Below are 19,377 nucleotides of genomic sequence, written 5' to 3'. Positions count from 1 at the left end.
TACTTTTGATGAATAACTTGATAATAAATCATCTCTTTATATATGATTTATTTTCACATTTATATTTGACGTTCATATTAATCTTTTCCAACATTTCGTTGTTGTTCCTTAGGCGGCATCTTGGTTACGGTGTTTTCCTGTAAAAGTGATTTCCATTACGGAGACTTCCTATTAAGGTAATTTCCATTGCGGAGACTTCCTATTAAGGTAATTTCCATTACGGAGACTTCCTATTAAGGTAATTTCCATTACGGAGATTTCCTGTATGTTGGTTGTAATATATGTTTACTTGGTTTCATATTACGACAAGTCTTGTTATGAAGTAGAATTGTGTTTATCACAATCCGTACAGAATATAGAATGATCGGTTAATAAAAGATCGGTTAATAAAAGATCGGTTAATAAAGGATCGGTTAATAAAGGACCAACCAATAATAATATAACATTGTCGTGTCAACATCGAAACAAGAACAGAAACAGAAACGTGAAAATAAATCGTATATAAAGAGAGGATTTATTCAAGAGAAATCAATTATGAAATTAGTTATAATATATAAGTTATTAGTTAAAAGTATATAAAAGATCAAGCAACAAACTATTACATCTGCCTTGATATAAATAGTAAAGTATCAAATCTGTCTACTAACCCTGCCCCTCCCAGTATATCCTCTCTGCGACATAACACACCATGTTATGAAGTAGAATTGTGTGTGTCACGTTTTATACGAGATGCAAGTACTTCCGAGAATACGGAGAAGACCGAACATACGGAGATCGCCGCAAGAAGGAAAATATGCCCAGCGGACAACGAAGAAACATTAGAAAAAGTTAATACAAACATAAGGAAAAAGGTGAAAATAAATCATATATAAAGAGATGATTTATTTAGAAAGTTGATTATGAAATAGATGAGTTATATAGTTTTATTAGTTAAAAATATATAAAAGATCAAGCAACAAACTATTACATCTGCCTTGATATAAATAGCAAAGTATCAAATCTGTTTACTAACCCTGCCCCTCTCAGTATATCCTCTCTGCGACATAACACCTGGTAGCGCCGCTAAAATTAAATTTCAAGAATGAATCAGCATCTAACTGTTATCGCCCCATTTAAGTTCTCTGGAGCCAAAAAGGATGTTTCCAGAATTCCAGCATTTTTGTTGAGTTTCGAAACCCAATTTGCTATGTGTGGTATTAAAGACGATTACGTGAAAATTTGTTTTGTAGGTCAAAATCTTACTGATAATGCTTTACAATGGTTCACTAACTACTTTAACCATAACGACTGTAGAGCTATGACATACTCTGCATTTGCCGCTGACTTTAAGGATTACTATAGTTCCAAGATAGACTCGTACCAGATCGTGGAAAAGTTGAAGCGAGTTTCACAAAAGGAGGATGTCGATACGTATGTTAAACAGTTTATGACGTACTATGCCATGTTACCTCGTAATTATATGTCAGATGATTTTGCCATTGATTTGTTCATACAAGGACTGAAGATTCAAACTCGCCAATTGATGAGAATGCACCGTTTTGACAAGTTAATTGATGCTGTCAATGCTGCTGTAAGAACCGAACATTGCCGTGAAGACTTGGATGTTTCATTGAATTTTGACAGTAACCTTGTTGGAAATACGAATAAATTAGATAAGGACTTAGATTACATAATGAATGCGATCGATAACACAAGACGTGGTTATTCGAATGCCGGGAGAAGATATACCGGAAGAGACAAAGGAGGGAAGAATTCCTATAGAAAGGATAACTTCCAAGAGAAGTTTTACAATGTTTGTAGAAGAAACAAGTTGTGTTTCAACTGTGGCTCCCCAGAGCATGCAAGAGCTAATTGCCCTGGTAATGCGAGGCCTTCCTATTAAGAAACACAAGACAAGTAAACGATGTGGTATAACTAAGAGAGTTACTACCGCAGCCCCACACCATGATACTACTATACATCAAAAAGATGTTCCTACTTCCGCTGCACTTACTAATATGACTACTGCAGCTAAACATTCTGTCGAGACTTCACTTCAAAAGGATACCTATTTGGGTAACGTTGCTTCTCCTATTGATGATGTTGTAAAGAATGATGATTTTATGTATTCCAATATACCTTGCGTGACAGAAAATCACAAGACGGGTGATATTGAGGAGAGGAGAGATTTGGAAGATCTTCCTCTAGTGTTCTTAGTTCAAGAAGAACCATTAGTTGGTAAGAAATTGGTTATCAATTGTGAGATTAAAAGAAAAAAGGTACAAGCTTTGTGCGATACAGGTAGTCCTACTTCGTTTGTAGATGCGAAGCTAGTTGAAAAGTTAGGGTTAAAAGAGAAACCTTGTAATACATTTACGTTTAAAGGTGCGGTAAGTGAAACAACAGAAACCTGTGTATCGTTTGTCAAAGTACCAATGAAAATTAACGATAAGAGAATAATGATTTCTGCTTATGTGGTTAAGAAATTCCGATATGAGTTATTGATCGGTAACCCAGTTATAAAGTTACACAGTGACGTGTTTAAAGAACTGATTGATGTCAAAAACGAAGATATGTATTTGGTAGATATGATAACTGATGACAAAGAGAAACAAATAGAACAAGACGCCGAGTTCTTGTGTAGAATATGCCCTATTGACATAAGGAATGAAAAAGAAAACGAGTTGGATGGATTTGAGAAGTTACCAGAAGGTCTAAGGAAAAGATTTCAGACCCATGTTACTAATGAACTTCCAGGAAATCCAGGCCCAGAAAATTTTGAGTATAATATTGTATTGAAAGAAGGTTTTAATCCACCAGAATTATACCCGTACAGGTTAACGCCCAAGATGGAGCAAGAATGTAGAAAGATTCTAGAGGACCTCATCAAGAAAGGATTTGTGTCAGAATCTAATGCTGCCTGCGGAGCGCCTATTATATTAGTACGTAAAAAGGATCAAACATGGAGATTAGTTGTTGACTATAGAGAATTGAATAAAGGTATTGTAAATGAAAGTTTCCCAATTCCTTCGATCACTGAACTATTCGCGAAAGTTGGTGATGCAAAGGTATTTACAACTCTAGATTTACACTCAGGATACCATCAATTAAGGTTGAACGAGAAGTCAAAGGACTTAACGTCGTTCACGACACCCTTTGGTCATTTTAGATATGAAGTATTACCGTTTGGTATTAAAACGGCCCCAAAGAATTTTAGTAGATTTATGAGTAAATTATTAGATGGAATCGAGAATGTATACGTCTATTTAGATGATATATTGATTGCCACAAGAGACAAAACTGAACACTACAAAATACTAGAGAAAGTATTAGAGAAACTTAAGAGTAATAATTTGTACTGTAAAAGGTCAAAATGTCATTTTGTAAAAGACAAAGTAAATTATTTAGGTCATGTTTTAACTGCTGAAGGTTTAAGTGTTGATGAAAATAAGATTAGTGCTATTAAAAAGCTAACTATGCCAAGCACTATAAAAGGTATGCAAACGTTCTTAGGATTAGCGAACTATTATAGGAAATTCATAAGCAAATTTAGTGAATTATCACAACCGTTATATGATTTTGCATCCAAGAAAGCAAAATTAGGAGAAAAGCAAAGAATTGCGTTTGAGAAACTAAAAGAAGCATTAACGTCAACTCAAGTATTAGTGCCATTTGTGGAAGGAGACCATTATGAATTAACATCTGATGCTAGTTTACATCATGTTGGAGGTGTGTTAGAAAGATATGAGAATGGAAAGTTAAAAGGTGTAATTGGATACTTCTCAAAACATTTAAGTGAAACACAATCTAGATATCCAGTTGGAGAAATAGAACTATTAGGTATCATATTGAATCTTAAACATTTCAGATACTATTTGCATGGTAGAAAGTTTACGCTTAATACTGATCACTCTTCGTTGCTATCGTTTAGAAATAAGACAGAGCCCCATCTAAGATTAGCACGATGGTTAGATTATTTAGGAGAATATACGTTTGAATTACGATATATCAAAGGAACAAAAAACGTAGTTGCTGATTGCCTATCTCGCCCAGAAGAAATATTACCAATTGTAGAACTAGACAGTATAAATCCTAAAGATTGGTTTGAAGATTTATTAAAAGACCCATGGTCTGCTGCAATCTTAGTTACCCTAGATTCAAAGTTTAGAGAAAAGGTAAAGTGTAAAGACAAAAGACAATATGAAACGTTGTTACTGAAATTTGGTAGATCAAAGTTGATTAAAGAACGCTACTCTTATGAAGATAAAACTCTTTTATATGAAAAACGTATTTGTGTGCCAAATAACAGAAGAAGAGAATTATTACATGCTTTCCATGATTCAATGTTACAAGGAGGACACTTTGGTGTCGCTGCCACCACGGAAAAAATTGCAGATAAATTTTATTTCCCGAAATTACATAAGTATGTGGAACGATATATTAGACACTGTTTGAATTGCCAATTGAACAAGAAGACTGCCAATACTACTCAAGGCATGTTAAAACCACTACCCGTTGCCTCAGGTCGTTGGCAAGATTTGTCTATTGATTTTATTACGGGACTCCCACCGTCACGACGACATAATGATATGATTATGGTAGTTGTCGATCGATTTTCGAAAAGATCACATTGGATTGCGATGAAGAAAACAGCTAACTCTAAAGATATACTTCAATATTTATACCGATATATCTTTGCAATGCACGGTTTCCCACGAACGATTGTATCTGATAGAGATATCCGTTTTACTGCTTCCGTATATGAAGAGTTAACGAAACGATTAGGAATTAAATTATTGTTCAGTTCAAGTAATCACCCACAAACAGATGGACAAACTGAAGCTGTGAATAAGATAGTAAACCGTCTATTAAGAACATTTTGTAGTCAAGATCAGGATTACTGGGATGTATATTTACCCCATATGGAATTTTGTTATAATTCAACTCCGGTTACGAGTACTGGTATTTCACCATTTCAAGCTGATATTGGTTATACACCAAATACACCGTTGTTAGATACAACTAATGAACTAGATACAAGAAACTTTAATGCTACAAAAATGACTAAACATTTGAAAGCTTTATCATTACGTATTAATGATTCATTACAGTTAAGACAGGAACAAATGGAAGAAACTACAAATGCTAAAAGAAAAGAAATTGATTTTCACATTGGAGAATATGCTTTATTGCATAGAGATGCTTATTTTACAGGGGGAAGATATTTGAAAGTACAATCAATTTATTTAGGTCCATTTAAGATCGTCAAAGTAGGTACAAATGTTGTAGAATTAGACTTACCATCAAGTTTTAAAAAACACCGTACTATCAATATAAAATGGATTAAACATTTTTACAATGACCCAGAAAAATACCCAAAACAATTACCAAGAACGAAAGAAGAAAGAATACACAGAATCACAGAAATTACAGCCATCATAGGTTATGAAACAACAACAGGAAATTATTATTGTAAGATGTTAGATGTCAATCCCGAACTAACTGCCACTTACGAAAAAGAGGAAATCAACTTATTACCCAGTTCTCGCTTGAACTCTTTATTAGCAAACTATAAACAATTGCTAACCGAGACTTCAAATTAAGAGGAGGAAGATGTTATGAAGTAGAATTGTGTGTGTCACGTTTTATACGAGATGCAAGTACTTCCGAGAATACGGAGAAGACCGAACATACGGAGATCGCCGCAAGAAGGAAAATATGCCCAGCGGACAACGAAGAAACATTAGAAAAAGTTAATACAAACATAAGGAAAAAGGTGAAAATAAATCATATATAAAGAGATGATTTATTTAGAAAGTTGATTATGAAATAGATGAGTTATATAGTTTTATTAGTTAAAAATATATAAAAGATCAAGCAACAAACTATTACATCTGCCTTGATATAAATAGCAAAGTATCAAATCTGTTTACTAACCCTGCCCCTCTCAGTATATCCTCTCTGCGACATAACACACCATCAAAAGTGGTTGTTTGGCCGAGCGGTCTAAGGCGTCCGATTCAAGTATTAATTTACTTTCATTGTTAACAATAGTAATGAACACTCGGATATCGTAAGATGCAAGAGTTCGAATCTCTTAGCAACCAATATTTTTTTAGTATCTAAATACATTTTAATTTAAATTAAAACTTGCATATATATATATATATATATATATAAATATAAAGAAAAAGGGAGAAAGAAAAAAGGATATAACCATACATAATTGACATACATTTTTACTGTATCACGAACATAACCTATAGTCTTGGCAATATTTCTTTTTATTCCGTAGAGATTTTCAATGCACATTTCAGAGCAATTGTATTGTCAGAAAAAGTTATGCTTTTATATTATTAGAGGAAGAAGGTGAGAAGGGGAGGAAAAATGTTAATTCGATAATTAGACTCTTAAATGGTCACCAACAACATTAACGTGTTCATTATCGGAAGAAACTTTGGTGATGCCACTGGTGGTGTACCTTTTAATTTTATCCTTAGAGTTGGTTTCAATGTTTTTAGATTGACGTTTACTAGCATTATTACTAGCATTGCTAGTGGCAGCACTAGCAGTTGAGGTATCAATGGTAGTAGCAGCTTTCTTTGGGGTAGATGTAATCATGCATTTGGAAGAAGTGTTCAACGATCTGATTAATTTAATAGAAGTATTGAATTGCATTTTTGGCTGTTTTTTTGTTATTGTTGTTATTGTTGTTGTTGGTTTATATTTTCCTTTATGGCGTTTGTATAGCGGAAGAAGAATTGTATATTTTTGTATTTGTCATAAACATATTATCAACATATTAACCAGAGGAGGAATATGGGAAAAAAAACAAAAATGAGATGGAATGAAACAAAAAGACTTACTCATATATATATATATATATATATCATATTTTTTATTAACAAGAGGTGGCCTTATAATCATCTAAAATTTAATAATGATTAATTGGTAATTATTATAGTGACACTTTTACAATTTACATGTGCTTCTCTGCCGCCATTATAACCTTTTTTTTTAATTCAACACAAAGGGAGGGTTTTATTCGTCCGAGATTCAAATTAAAGAATATGATTTTATTACTGATATAATTACCATTGACCCATAATTTCTTTATTTCATCCGAAGAACTCTTTTTCTATGTATTTGGCACCTCCCATCCCCTCTCCCCTTATTACCACTTTATTTCCATCTATCCGATGTGCTACATACAAAATTATTTTCCTGCTTAAAGGAAAATTATGATGGAAATAATTCTAGGCTGCATTTTATCAAGAAGTATCCCTTTATAAACAAAAAATTATCACTACCAACCATTAATTTTATTTACTGCTACAAACAAAAAAGAAAAAAAGAAAAGTCATCTGCCAAGATTCATTTCCATTTTTCTAGCAAAATTAAAAATGATTCAAATCATTTAAGTTGTGTCATATAACTTTCAAGTCCGCAGAATCCGTGGACCACAGGACATACCAACTTTTTTTTTTTAACTTTTTTTTTTTTTGTGCCAGATGCATATACATCTATTTTGCGTCACTGTCCAAATAATTATTATTCACTTTTATAACATATATATAACGATGTATATCTCAAACTTAACTTATTGCCTACTAGAATCTATCTATCTATCTTGTTCCTTATTTTTCTTTTTTTTTTTTTTTTAATAATCAACTTATTATAATATAAAATAAACAAGTACAAATCCTGTATTAGCAAGCAAAAAAAAAAAAAAAAAAAATATATATATATACATATAGATATATATATTTAGTTTTAAATCATAGAATAAGATATTTAAAGTCCCATAAAATCAAATACCAATGAAAGCATTAAATTTTTATTTATTATATATGGCCTTTTTGGGTTCATACAACAAATTAAATGTTCTAGGTCTTATCATCAGTCCTAATAATAATAATAATAATAATAATGACAATGGTAATAATAATAATAATAACAAAAACATTAATGATTACAAAAGCACATCTGACACACAGATTAATGCCGGTGATGGATATCATCAGGAAAGTTCTGAGTCACTTTTAAAAACAGAAATGAAAAAATATGATGAACAAAACCCCCAAAAAGAAAGCAGTCAAGAGTTTTCTAAAAGGGATCCTGTTGGAGGATTGGAACGTGCCTTGGAAACAATTAGACTCAATAAAACACCTTTACCACCATGGTTAAAAACTATAACAGGTTTAAACGATTGGCCAGGTTTGGAACCACCCTATATTCCATTGGATTTTATCGACTTTTCTAAAATTCCTCAAATTGAACAATACGGCCCAAGTCAATGCACCATAGTTCCAAGAGACTCATGCTCCTTTGATTGCTATAAGTGTGTTGAACCTGATGATGTCTACACTTGTCATAAATTATCACAAACCTTTGATGACGGCCCATCAGACTCTACTGAGGAATTGTTGAAACACCTAGGGGACACTAAAAGTACATTTTTCAACTTAGGAATTAATATTGTGAGTCACCCAAATGTCTATAAAAAAATTATTGAACAAGGTCATTTAATTGGTACACATACTTGGTCGCACCCCTTTTTGCCAAGTTTAACCAATGAGCAAATAATTGCCCAAATTGAATGGTCCATCTGGGCTATGAATGCCACTGGTAACCATATACCTAAATGGTTTAGACCTCCGTATGGTGGTATCGATAACAGAGTCAGAAGTATTACCAGACAGTTTGGTTTACAAGCTGTTTTATGGGACCATGATACATTTGATTGGGAATTACTAAACGGTAATAGTCAAAGAACTGAAAATGCTATTTTTGAAGATGTAAAAAAAAGGAAAGCTGATAGCGCCAGTAAAGGCGGATTAATTTTAGAACACGACGGTGCCTCCAAAACAGTCGAAGTTGGCAAAAAAGTTTTTGATATTGTTGGAAAAGATCAACTAACTGTTGCCAAATGCATTGGTGGTATTGACTACATTAGAAAATATTCCGATTTAGAGAAAAAATTGTAAATTTTCAAAATGAAGCGCCAAAATTTAACTGAAATGTTTAGTGTGGTGGTGGGGAAGAAGGGAATATAACCATCATGAAGGTCCTAATCCAAAAAAAAAAAAAAAAAAAAAGGGAAATGGAAAAAAAATAAAATAAAATAAAATAAAAAAATAAGTTTCTATTATTCATATAAAAAGCTGAGATAAACAAAAGAAAATATTTTATATAAAAAAAAAAAAAAAAATTATAAATGAAATAAAACAAAAAGGTTTTAAATGAATAATGTTAAGTTAGCAGCATCAAAATTTTTTGTTCATCTTGTCTACTCATTTGTAACAACATGGAAACAACAGGTAGAAGTTGTTGCCTTTGCTCTTTATGCTCAATAAACCCCAATAAGACATTTCTTATGTAGGAAATCTTGGAATTGTAATCTTCAGACGAAATGGTATCATCAGACGTAACACTACTAACATTTTTACTATTGTATGTACTTTTCGACGAGACTGTACTACTGACGGAGGATCTGCGGGTTTCGCTTTGGTTAGAAAATATACCAGAAGACGATCCTCCCTTGAATGTTTTTAATTGATTGGATAGCAACTTGTAATTTTTAGACAATTTTTCTAATTTCAAATTCAATTCTTTGTTTAGTGCCTTTATTTCTTCATTGCTTTGCTCATATTTATTGCACAACTCCATGGATTTAGATAATTCTAATTTTAAATCTTTCAAAGTTGTCTCCAAGCTTAATTGGTTGGAATTGGAATCGTTTTGTAGTTTTTCATTCAACGAGTTGTTTTTAGCATAGATTTCAATCTCTTTAGATAGCTCTAGCTCCTTCTTTTGTGCAATATCTAATTTTTCTACCAGGGACGTATTCATATTTTTCAAAGTGTTGATGTCATCATTTTTAGATAGCAACAGAATGTTTAATTCATTTTCTATTTTTTGTTTTTCTGTTAAAGTTAAATGATATTTATCTTTCAATTCATTCAATTTGGACCCACTTTCGTTTTCCAAATCATCTAATAAATATCTCAATTTAGAAACTTCTCTATTTCTTTCTTGAAGTATGTTTTTCATATCTATTAATTCGTCCTCTAATGACATTCTTATTTTGCTAGCATCCTTTAACTTAATATTCAACTCATCACACTGTCTTTTAATATTATCCACCTGATCATTTGAATTAACGGTTACAGAAGAAACAGTATCTAACTTTTCTTGTAATATATCAAGTCTTTCTTGAAGTTTGCCGTTTTCTTTAATTTTTTCCTCAATTTTTCCATTTAAAGAAACAACTTCTTTACTTAGATTTTCCTTTGCTTTACCCACAGTGTTGAAATTATCTTTTAATCTGTCTTGTTTTAATTTTAGTTGTTTTAATTCTAGGTCAGATTTAGATGCTCTATCGCTATAATCTTTGACTTGCTTTTCCATATATTTAAGCATTTTTTCTTTATCGTTTAAACTCTTTTTTAAATCTTCAATAATTCCTACGTTATTTTTGTTAGTCTTTTCCAATTCTTCCAAATTTGACGTGAATTCAGTGATTTTCTCCCCATGTGATTTATTCAATCCTTTTTTACTACCGATTTCTTGTTTTAGTTTTTGTTCCAATTCATCAATTCTCTTCTGCAACATTGTAGAGTCCTTAATTTTATCTTTGGCTTCAACCAAATCATTGCCCACCTCTTTAAGCATATCCCTAACACTATCGAGTTCTTCTTTTTTACTTATCAATTCAGATTTGCTATTTTTTAATTGTGTTTGTAATTCATCATATTTTACTTTCAAGTCATTATATTTGGTTTCCCATGATTTAATAACCTCAGCTGTATCCTCCGTTTTCTTGGCAATGGATAGCGTATTATCTTCTAATTCAGTTTGTTTTTTCTGCAATGCTTCATACTTTTCTAGTAAACCTGTGTACTTACTTTCCCATTCAGTACTATTTTTATTCTCAATAGATTTGGTTTCTTGCTTTTGAGTATTATTACCAGAATTGTAATTTTTCTTTTTCTTGTTGTTTTTCTTGCCTTTATTATTATTATTATTATTATTATTATTACTAGTATTTGTATTTACAGATAACTCATTATTATTATTTTGTTGAAGTTGTAATTTTTCCCTTTCAGCTTCTTCCTTCAATGCATTAAAATCTTGTTTTAGTGAGTCCAAATTGATACTTAGCTTTTCGATTTCTAAAGTCTTTTGTTCACTACTACTTTCTAACTCATCTTTATCCTTATTGACATGTTTTAAATCCACATGCAACTTTTTAATTTCATCATTTAATAAATCAGTTTTCATGTTCATATTCTGAAAAAATTGTTCAAGTTCTTCAACAACAACAAGTTTTGCTTTTTTGGGAGGTTCCTCAGGAATTGTACTTGTTTCTCTTGAATTTTTTTCATTTTCTTGCTTGTTATCTGTAATATCAACACGGCTGTCGTTGGATGCTTCTTTTTTATCACTTTTATTTTCATTTTCCTCGTTTGCAGTAGGCTTATTAGTTGTGTCTGGTGTTGCAGCCCTAGAAACGTTAGAACTATTCGTAGCACTGGCAGGTGTACTCAGCGATTCTGGTATTACGGTATTCAATTCATCAAAATTTGAAATTGGTGTATATTCGCTTAATACTTTAAAAACTTCATTATGATTGATATTTTTGGCACGTTCGTTTTTGTATGCGTTTAATAGCAATGGATATTTTTTCTCAAATTTATTCAATCTTCTTAATTTGGTTTGAACTTCCTTAGGGTATTCCAAATATTTTGGATCTAATTGATCATTATTGTTATTATAATCATCTAACAAATTTTTAGCCAATTCGTCTGTTAAATTCTTACCTATTTGTGATAATTGTTTAAACATGATGAATAAACAAAAGAAGTAGGGAGGGGAAAAAAAAAACTTTGAATTGGAAAAGATAAAGTTTTTAAAAAGAAACTAAATCTGTCAATGTTTTACTTTAGCAGGAGTTTTATTTCTATTTGATTACTGGTCAAAAAGTGGCTAGGAAAACAAATCTAGCAGTAATGATTATTATTGTAAATTCAAACTCAAACAATTATTTTTTTTTTAGTTTAGTTTGACAAATTTCTCAGCAAAGAAAGAAAAATAGTAAATTTGGTTGTTTTGGGAATATTACCCGGAATAATAACGATCACATTACACATTTTCTCCTATTTGCATAACGCTTTAATAATTATATTCTAAATATGATATCTTTAAATGTCAGACTTTAACGGTGACTGACATATATTATTTGTTTGCCATTGCAATTTAAAAAGAAAAAAAAATATGTTTTCAAGGTTGACTGTTTTTCACTATTATTCCAGTATATCACTTTTTGTACAAAATAAATCAATTCAAAGATATTTTAATATCCGATTTGCAGTTCCAGCCTCGATACGAAATTGCACACCAATCTATACATTTAATTATCTTGACAAATCTTGCCCAATACCTAACCCCAAAAAAAAAAAAAATACTAAGGCAACTCACATAACAAATCTGTTCAAGCTTACTTATAAAATAATCTATAATATACAACTTAATTGTATAAAAAATAAAAAACACATACATATATATATAATAATAATTAAAAAAAATATTAACAACATCTAATAAAAAAAAAAAAGTAAAATAATAACAAAGTAAAAATGAAATGTGTAATAAATATTAACTAAAAAAGATAAAAAAAAAAAAAAAAAAAATCAATAACCTAGAAATTAAAATTTTAAATATAATTTTTTTCAACTTTTAATGTATAAATCACAAAGTTTTCGAAACTTTTTTTCTTTTCATTTAAATGTTTTTATAAAATCTTTTCATTTCTCTGTCATTTGTTCTTATTACTAAATAATAGTCTTTTTGCAGATTTTTTTATATGACTTTTTTGTTTGTCAATACTCTTCTTTTGGTCCTTATCCGGTACGGACCCAGCACCTAATTCATCACATATACCTGACCCCTCTTGGTATTGCTGATGTTTAGTTGACTGATTAAAATTCTTATTTGTACTGTTTATCAATGATTTATTCTGTTGTTTATCTCTTGGTTCAATAATTAGTGACTGGTTATACAACAATTCAATACCAGGGATAATACATTTCCCGTTGGAATCGGTATTATTACAGCAATATGATTCAATGAAATTCAGAAGCTGCGTATTCTTATTCAACTTATATGTTCTTTTTTTGCAATTCGTGATTTCCTTTAGAATTTCTGTAATCCTAATTCTTTTAGCAAAATTAATAATTTGGTTTTGTGAATTTCTTAAATAATCTGGATTACCACTGCTAATAAATGTTAAATCGGATAAATAAACACCTAAAAATGGAATATACGGTTCGCTAGATTTGGTGACATTGTTTAAAACTTCTCTATATCTGGCAAAATTTCTAAAGGATTCCATTAAAACATTCAATTCAGATAATTTATTCTTAATGTTCTTATCGACTAACTCCCAAGTATTTTTTAGTCTGTAAACTGGAGATGAATACATCGCAGAGATAATAGCAGTCATTGAAGAAAAATTATTTAAACTACGACAAACAACAGCAGTATTAATGAAAAATTCAATAGTAGAACACCTTTTCTGAATATCAGTCAACTTAACAATTTGGAAAGTAACATAGTTGGTTAAATGATTAGAAGTGCTAATAAATTTTTTAATATTGGGCGAGCCACCAAAGCTACAGTACTTCTTACCCCAAATTCTGTCCAAACATTCAAAAGTATTTATTTTAGAATACAATTCGCACTCTTTGACGGTTAATTGTTCAGCAAATTCGCTTGGTGACAGATCTAATAACTTAATCGTGCCCATAGAATGTGGGCTTGGTGAATTTGATGGTTTATTCAGGGGAAGATTTAGTTTTGTGGATGATACTACACTAGGTGTCGATGATAAACCACCAGATAAGACGCTAGCAGTGGAAGATTTTTGTGGATGGTCTTCCCCCATATTACTATTTTTATCAGTATGATTTCCGTTTTTATTACTGTATCCACACTTGATTAATTTCTCATCAATTAATTTGGCAACTTCTTCTGCATGTTTGGTTTTTTCGGTTAGGGCAACATCAGCCAATATTTTAATATCTTCAACACCAGGTTCGTAATACGCAGGACACCAATAATCACTTAAGAATATCAATACAACATTCATCACTGCCTCCTTAATTGGAATCATTTTTTTTTCAACCCATGAGTTGTATTGTTCATAGCTTAGACCCTCAGGCGGTGGTAGATTATAGCGTTCCAACAAAGACCTCAATAAATCGTTGCAAGTGAGCATACTTCTAAAAGTAGTCAGAAATACAACAATGAAAAAGCGATCTACAGTTTTATGGCTAGTTAAATGTTCAATCAAAGCCTCCTTAGTACCAGCTTTAATAAAACCCTTGTCATCATAAATTAATTGTGAATCATAATCACTCTGTAAAAACCATGGTTGGTCCTCCCTAATCAAAATAGAAGTACCACCCATAGGTTTTTTTCCTCCCCCCTCTTCTGAAATTATATCCTTGTGTAATAAAAAGGTATCAATCTCATCATCAATCAATTGATGATGTTGTAACTGTTGCTGCTGCTGTTGCAATTGTTGGTCTTCAAATTCATATTTAAAAATAGAGGCTAATAGTTCATTATTCATATTTCTAAAAACATTGTTTAAAAAATTTTCTTTGGCAACAACTAGTTGCTCCAAAACAGTAGTACAATAATAATAGATGTCAAGTAATTTAAAATAAAACTTTTTGATACTTTCATCACAATCCCAAAAGTCGGAATCACTGGTCTCCACATCCTGTTTAATTAAATGGGTTTTTAAATCTTCTGTGATTTTATCCCTTTTTGCATGTCTATAGTTTCTACGTTGTAGAAATGCGCTATCATTTCGGTGACCTGCAAGTACAGCTAATGTGGTATTTATTTTTGTATGCGATAATAAAGGATACTTTACGTTGCTTGTAGCATTTTGACTGTTATTGATCTTATTATACCTAAAATTTGAACGTTGCTGAATATCTTCAGACAACCTGTGGGCGCTTAAAATACTGTCATAACTTAACTCACCTTTCATAGAAGAAAAAGTATAAGGATCTTTAAGCGTAATATTCTGGGCATCAATAACACCTCTAATAACAACATCATGAAAGGCCTGTTTCACTTCACAAAAATCCATTATAATTCCACTTAAAAGTTCTAACATCTGCTGTTTCCATTTAGTTAATTCCAAATAATCTTGATCTTCTGGAGTTGAATTCTCATCAATACTGTCATTGGCATTGTTTGTATCATTACCTTTGCCATCACCACAATTAGCATCATCATTGACACCACTAGCATTATTACTAGCAGCATTATTAGTTTTAGAGGTGTTAGTTGACCTAAATAAATTACTAATACTATGCCCAATGTTACTAAAACTACTCGTACTTGTCGTTTGATAAGATGGAGAAGGCTCCAGCGCTGTTTTTGTGTCAGCACTAGATGGCTGTTGCAAACAGGAGAAAGAAGACGAAGAGGATGCCGTAGAAACAGATGGCGTGTCTGTATTCTTGTAATATTGTTGTGGATGGAATAACTGTTTTTTAGCTTCTTCTTTAGATGCATTTGTATTGATTTGATGTTTAGGGACGGATGTGTTTGAGGAAAAAGAATTTCTAGTGCTATCATAAGTCGAACCCATGTTTGAACTCATATGTGTATTGGTACCATCGTTCGCCTTACTATCATCATTGATGGTAGTATTAGCGGTAGTAGCAGATGTGGAGGAGTAACATCTTTTAACATCTAAATTTCTTAATTTGGTATAAAATGAAATGTCCAAGTTTTCTAAAAAAAAAATAATTTCAGAGGTGGTAGAAATAATATTCCTTATATAAACAGTAAGTTCCAAATCACGTTCCGTACTTCTAGGTTTTGACATAATGGACAAAAACTCATCCTGTGAAAGCAATGTTGGGCCGTATTTAGTTTTGAAAATATTTAATAGATCATGATTTAATATGATTCTATTTGGATTTGTTAACTTGTTATCACCAATTTTTTTATCTCTTCTTAAACCGGCACCACACACTCCATCAGAACCTAAAGGATCGTTATTATTAGAATAAGGTGTGTTATGCTTAGCATTGAAAAAACTCTCCTTAAATGGAATATAACTACTGCAGTTGGTACTGCCGGTCCTATCCATATCTTTCGAAAAGGGATCATTCCAAGACCCGCCCGAAAAATCATTCTTGAAAAACCTCGGTAAAATCTGTGGAATTAAAATATCTGGGTTCCTTGTGTTGGAGGAATCTTCAGGAATACTGATAATAACCATAACTTTATACAATTGTGTATTTGCAGTTTGAAATTTTACAAACTCATCTGATACACTTTTAAGCAAATCGTCAATTAGTAGATGTGGATGTGAGAATGAACTGCTACTCCCGCTAATCCTGCGGAAATACATGCCACCGTTAGCAATATTGTTGCTATACTTCCGGTTTTTGTTGGTAGTGTGTGATGGAGTTGCTGTCGTAGAACTATAATTAGATCCAATGTTATTGTTAAGTCCATGAGTGGTCGATAGTGTCGAACTATTAGAAAAACTGGCATTCCCACTAGCACTATGTTTGATGTTATTATCATTTGAATGAACATGGCTATTTTTGAGAGTCTCGATAGTGGAGGTAGAAAACTTTTTATTTTCATAGTGAGGGTATTCGACACTGTTGCTGGCACTTTTGGACAGTAATAATGAAGTATTAATCGCCTGAGTATCAAAATCATTGAAATGTCTTAAATCAGATCCAGATCTCGCATCCACAAAATTAGAAAAGGAACCACCAGACGATGAGGATGAAAGAGACGACGAGGAAGAGGAAAATTTAGAAGATTTAATACCATTGGCATCCATGTCAGTGGTGTTAATGGTAGCATCATTATGCTCATATTTTTCCTCATTATTAGAAAAATGCGTCTCATGGTTTAGTCCTTGATGACTTTCTAAAACAGGCTCCCTAGGCATGCGGTTATTATCATTGAAATCCTTTGTTATATTTCTATGCTCCGCATGCTGACAAGGATGTGTATGGTCGGTTTTACTGGAGGGTACCGATGAAAACGTATTCTTATTACATTTAAAGTGGTCATTATAATAATTGGAGTTAAAATACAAATAACCATTAACACTAATAATGAAAAAACTGCGGCGTATTATCTTTAATAGTTTTTTAATTTCCTTTTTTTTGGCCTTCGTTATTTGTTTCTGTAAAAGTCTAACTGTTGTATGGAAATATAGAGAGTATTTAGAGACCAAATTTAAATGATACTGGAACATATATGAAGATGGTTCCTTCGTAATATGTAGCTGGGCCATATTTAAATTGAAGCAAATTAGACTGTGTAAGTTTGACCATGAAGTTATATCCTTTGCATCGTCGCAATAAAAGTGTGACGAATCAAACAAAAATACATTTTCCGAGTTAAAAGTAGTTATAGCAGTACCAGTTTGAGATTTGTCCTTGTTGTTGTTATTATTATTATCATGATCTTCTTTTTTTAGGCCAGATGTATTGGTATCATCTTCAACACTATTTATGTGGTCAGCATTTCCTGTTTTTTTTAATTTATCATCTTCGTCTTTAGTTAACAATCTAACACTCAAATCTACATCATTCTCATCAGTGGGGAATAAAGAATTATTATTAAGTTCTGGATAATCAACAAATGGCAATTTTTTACAATAAACGTCTAATAACTTATTATAATATAATATTTTCGGTGAAGAATAACTGGTATTTTTTTCATTCTTGGTGCCATCTTCTGTATATCCTGTACCACCAAAATTATCATTACTTTTGTCGTTGCTGTTATATATTTCTTTTACCGGTACAGGTACCCAAATTAGCACGGGATTATTCATGCCCGAAAGAGCATTGCTAGTGTTACTGCTATTACTCCCAGTATCATTATATTTGTCACTTTTACTAAAGCCAGAATTAATACCAGAATTATCAATATAATTATTGTTTACACTAGCGCCGCCACACATTAGCGATGTATTGTCTTTTAGAGTAGTGTTTGCTATAGATGGTGATAAATTTGAAATTAAATTTCTAATCTCGTTTTCCGTTAATATTTTCATTTTTTGTTTGTGCTGCTCTTGATTGCTGTCATTTTTCTTGGAAGTATTATCCGTGTTAATATTAGTACTCGTACTACTATTCAAATTATTTTTAATAGAAGCTGATACAGGAAGGGATGCAGAAGAAGAAGAAGAGGAACTAGTAGAAAATGGTGAAGTTTCTCTATATTTTGTATGTGTGGTAGTATTGATGGGATTATTGTGCTGCTGCTGAGATGATGACGAATGATGAGAAGAGGAAGCGTTAGAGTTATTGGATATTATGGAATTTTTTCTACTAGTGCTGTTGCCATATTTGTATTTAGATAAATAGTGTAGACTCGAAGAAATTTTATGATGATGCAAATTTGGGTTACTAGTGGCACTGAAATTGTTATTTTTATTATTATAGAGTGGTTTTGTAAAATTACCTGGAAACCAACCCCTAATTAGATCTTCGTTGGCATTGTTGTTAATTACAATAATACCATCCCACCATAAATTATTGTTATCTTTGTTTAATACATATATAACTTGACCTTCTTTAAAATATAAGTAGTTTATACCGGAGGTGGACATAGAATTTGAAGTAAAATCGAATGCTGCAATTACAATATCTATAGGTTTAATAATCATATTTGGAGGGTGAGTGACAGGAGAAGCAGTATTGATATCAGCAGTGGTAGTAGTTTTATTATCAGAACTGTTGGAGCCAGTACTAATACTGCTGCGGTTATTCATTTCAGTCTTTGAGGTAATTTTCATAATGTGTTACTCTCTGAAACTATGTTTGTATATATATTTATATATATATATATATTAATTGAAGGATTGACCATGTACTAACGTTTTAATTGTTTATGTATAGTATCCTTGAGATGTGTATGAAGATCAAGTTTATGCTATCCTTTTATGTTGGCTAGGGAAGGGGCATATATTTAAGTTGTTTTCTGTTCAAAAGAAAAAAAAATATCAAAAATAGGTGACAAAAAAGGAAAAGGGAAAAAAAAAATGGAAAGATAAAAAAAATAAGAGAACATTGCAACAACGTTAAAAAAAAAAAAAAATAAAAAAAAAATTGGAAAATAATGAATGAATAATTTGATAAATAGCGAAAAACTCTTTTTTTCTTCCCTTTCTTGCCCCTTTTTCCGTTTGGACGGTTTCACGTGCCTTTTTTTTTTTTTTTTGTTGTTTAAGTCATTGTATTGCTACGACGACGACGACGATGAAGACGACGACAACAACGACGACGCATGGCATAAAAAAGGAAAAAAAAAATAAAAGAAAAATAAGGG

General features: G+C 31.6%; 5 protein-coding genes and 1 non-coding gene across 6 annotated transcripts; 3 read left to right on the top strand and 3 right to left on the bottom strand.

The window, feature by feature from the left end:
• Window positions 1–1,676: 1,676 nt before the first annotated feature.
• SCDLUD_001433 (uncharacterized protein) lies at window positions 1,677–5,582 on the top strand (the record flags this gene model as incomplete). The annotated part of the gene is made up of 1 exon (XM_046081543.1): window positions 1,677–5,582. The coding sequence occupies one exon, from the start codon at window positions 1,677–1,679 to the stop codon at window positions 5,580–5,582; it is 3,906 nt and encodes a 1,301-aa protein (XP_045935596.1).
• Window positions 5,583–5,966: 384 nt separating this feature from the next.
• Window positions 5,967–6,086, top strand: SCDLUD_001432. Its single transcript has 2 exons — window positions 5,967–6,005; window positions 6,042–6,086. It is a non-coding gene; the product is annotated as a tRNA-Leu (tRNA).
• A 295-nt stretch (window positions 6,087–6,381) lies between these two features.
• Window positions 6,382–6,657, bottom strand: SCDLUD_001431 (uncharacterized protein; the record flags this gene model as incomplete). Its single annotated transcript, XM_046081542.1, has 1 exon — window positions 6,382–6,657. The coding sequence occupies one exon, from the start codon at window positions 6,655–6,657 to the stop codon at window positions 6,382–6,384; it is 276 nt and encodes a 91-aa protein (XP_045935595.1).
• Window positions 6,658–7,799: 1,142 nt separating this feature from the next.
• SCDLUD_001430 (uncharacterized protein) lies at window positions 7,800–8,966 on the top strand (the record flags this gene model as incomplete). The annotated part of the gene is made up of 1 exon (XM_046080338.1): window positions 7,800–8,966. One exon carries the CDS (start codon window positions 7,800–7,802, stop codon window positions 8,964–8,966), a length of 1,167 nt encoding a protein of 388 aa, XP_045935594.1.
• A 265-nt stretch (window positions 8,967–9,231) lies between these two features.
• On the bottom strand, window positions 9,232–11,826 carry IMH1 (Imh1p; the record flags this gene model as incomplete). Its single annotated transcript, XM_046080337.1, has 1 exon — window positions 9,232–11,826. The coding sequence occupies one exon, from the start codon at window positions 11,824–11,826 to the stop codon at window positions 9,232–9,234; it is 2,595 nt and encodes an 864-aa protein (XP_045935593.1).
• A 970-nt stretch (window positions 11,827–12,796) lies between these two features.
• On the bottom strand, window positions 12,797–18,844 carry CDC25 (Ras family guanine nucleotide exchange factor CDC25; the record flags this gene model as incomplete). The annotated part of the gene is made up of 1 exon (XM_046080336.1): window positions 12,797–18,844. The coding sequence occupies one exon, from the start codon at window positions 18,842–18,844 to the stop codon at window positions 12,797–12,799; it is 6,048 nt and encodes a 2,015-aa protein (XP_045935592.1).
• Between the last annotated feature and the right edge of the window lie 533 nt (window positions 18,845–19,377).

This window comes from Saccharomycodes ludwigii, chromosome II, assembly GCF_020623625.1.
Source record: "Saccharomycodes ludwigii strain NBRC 1722 chromosome II, whole genome shotgun sequence".
Classification (NCBI taxonomy): domain Eukaryota; kingdom Fungi; phylum Ascomycota; class Saccharomycetes; order Saccharomycodales; family Saccharomycodaceae; genus Saccharomycodes; species Saccharomycodes ludwigii.
This window is presented reverse-complemented; position numbering and strand designations above follow the sequence as displayed.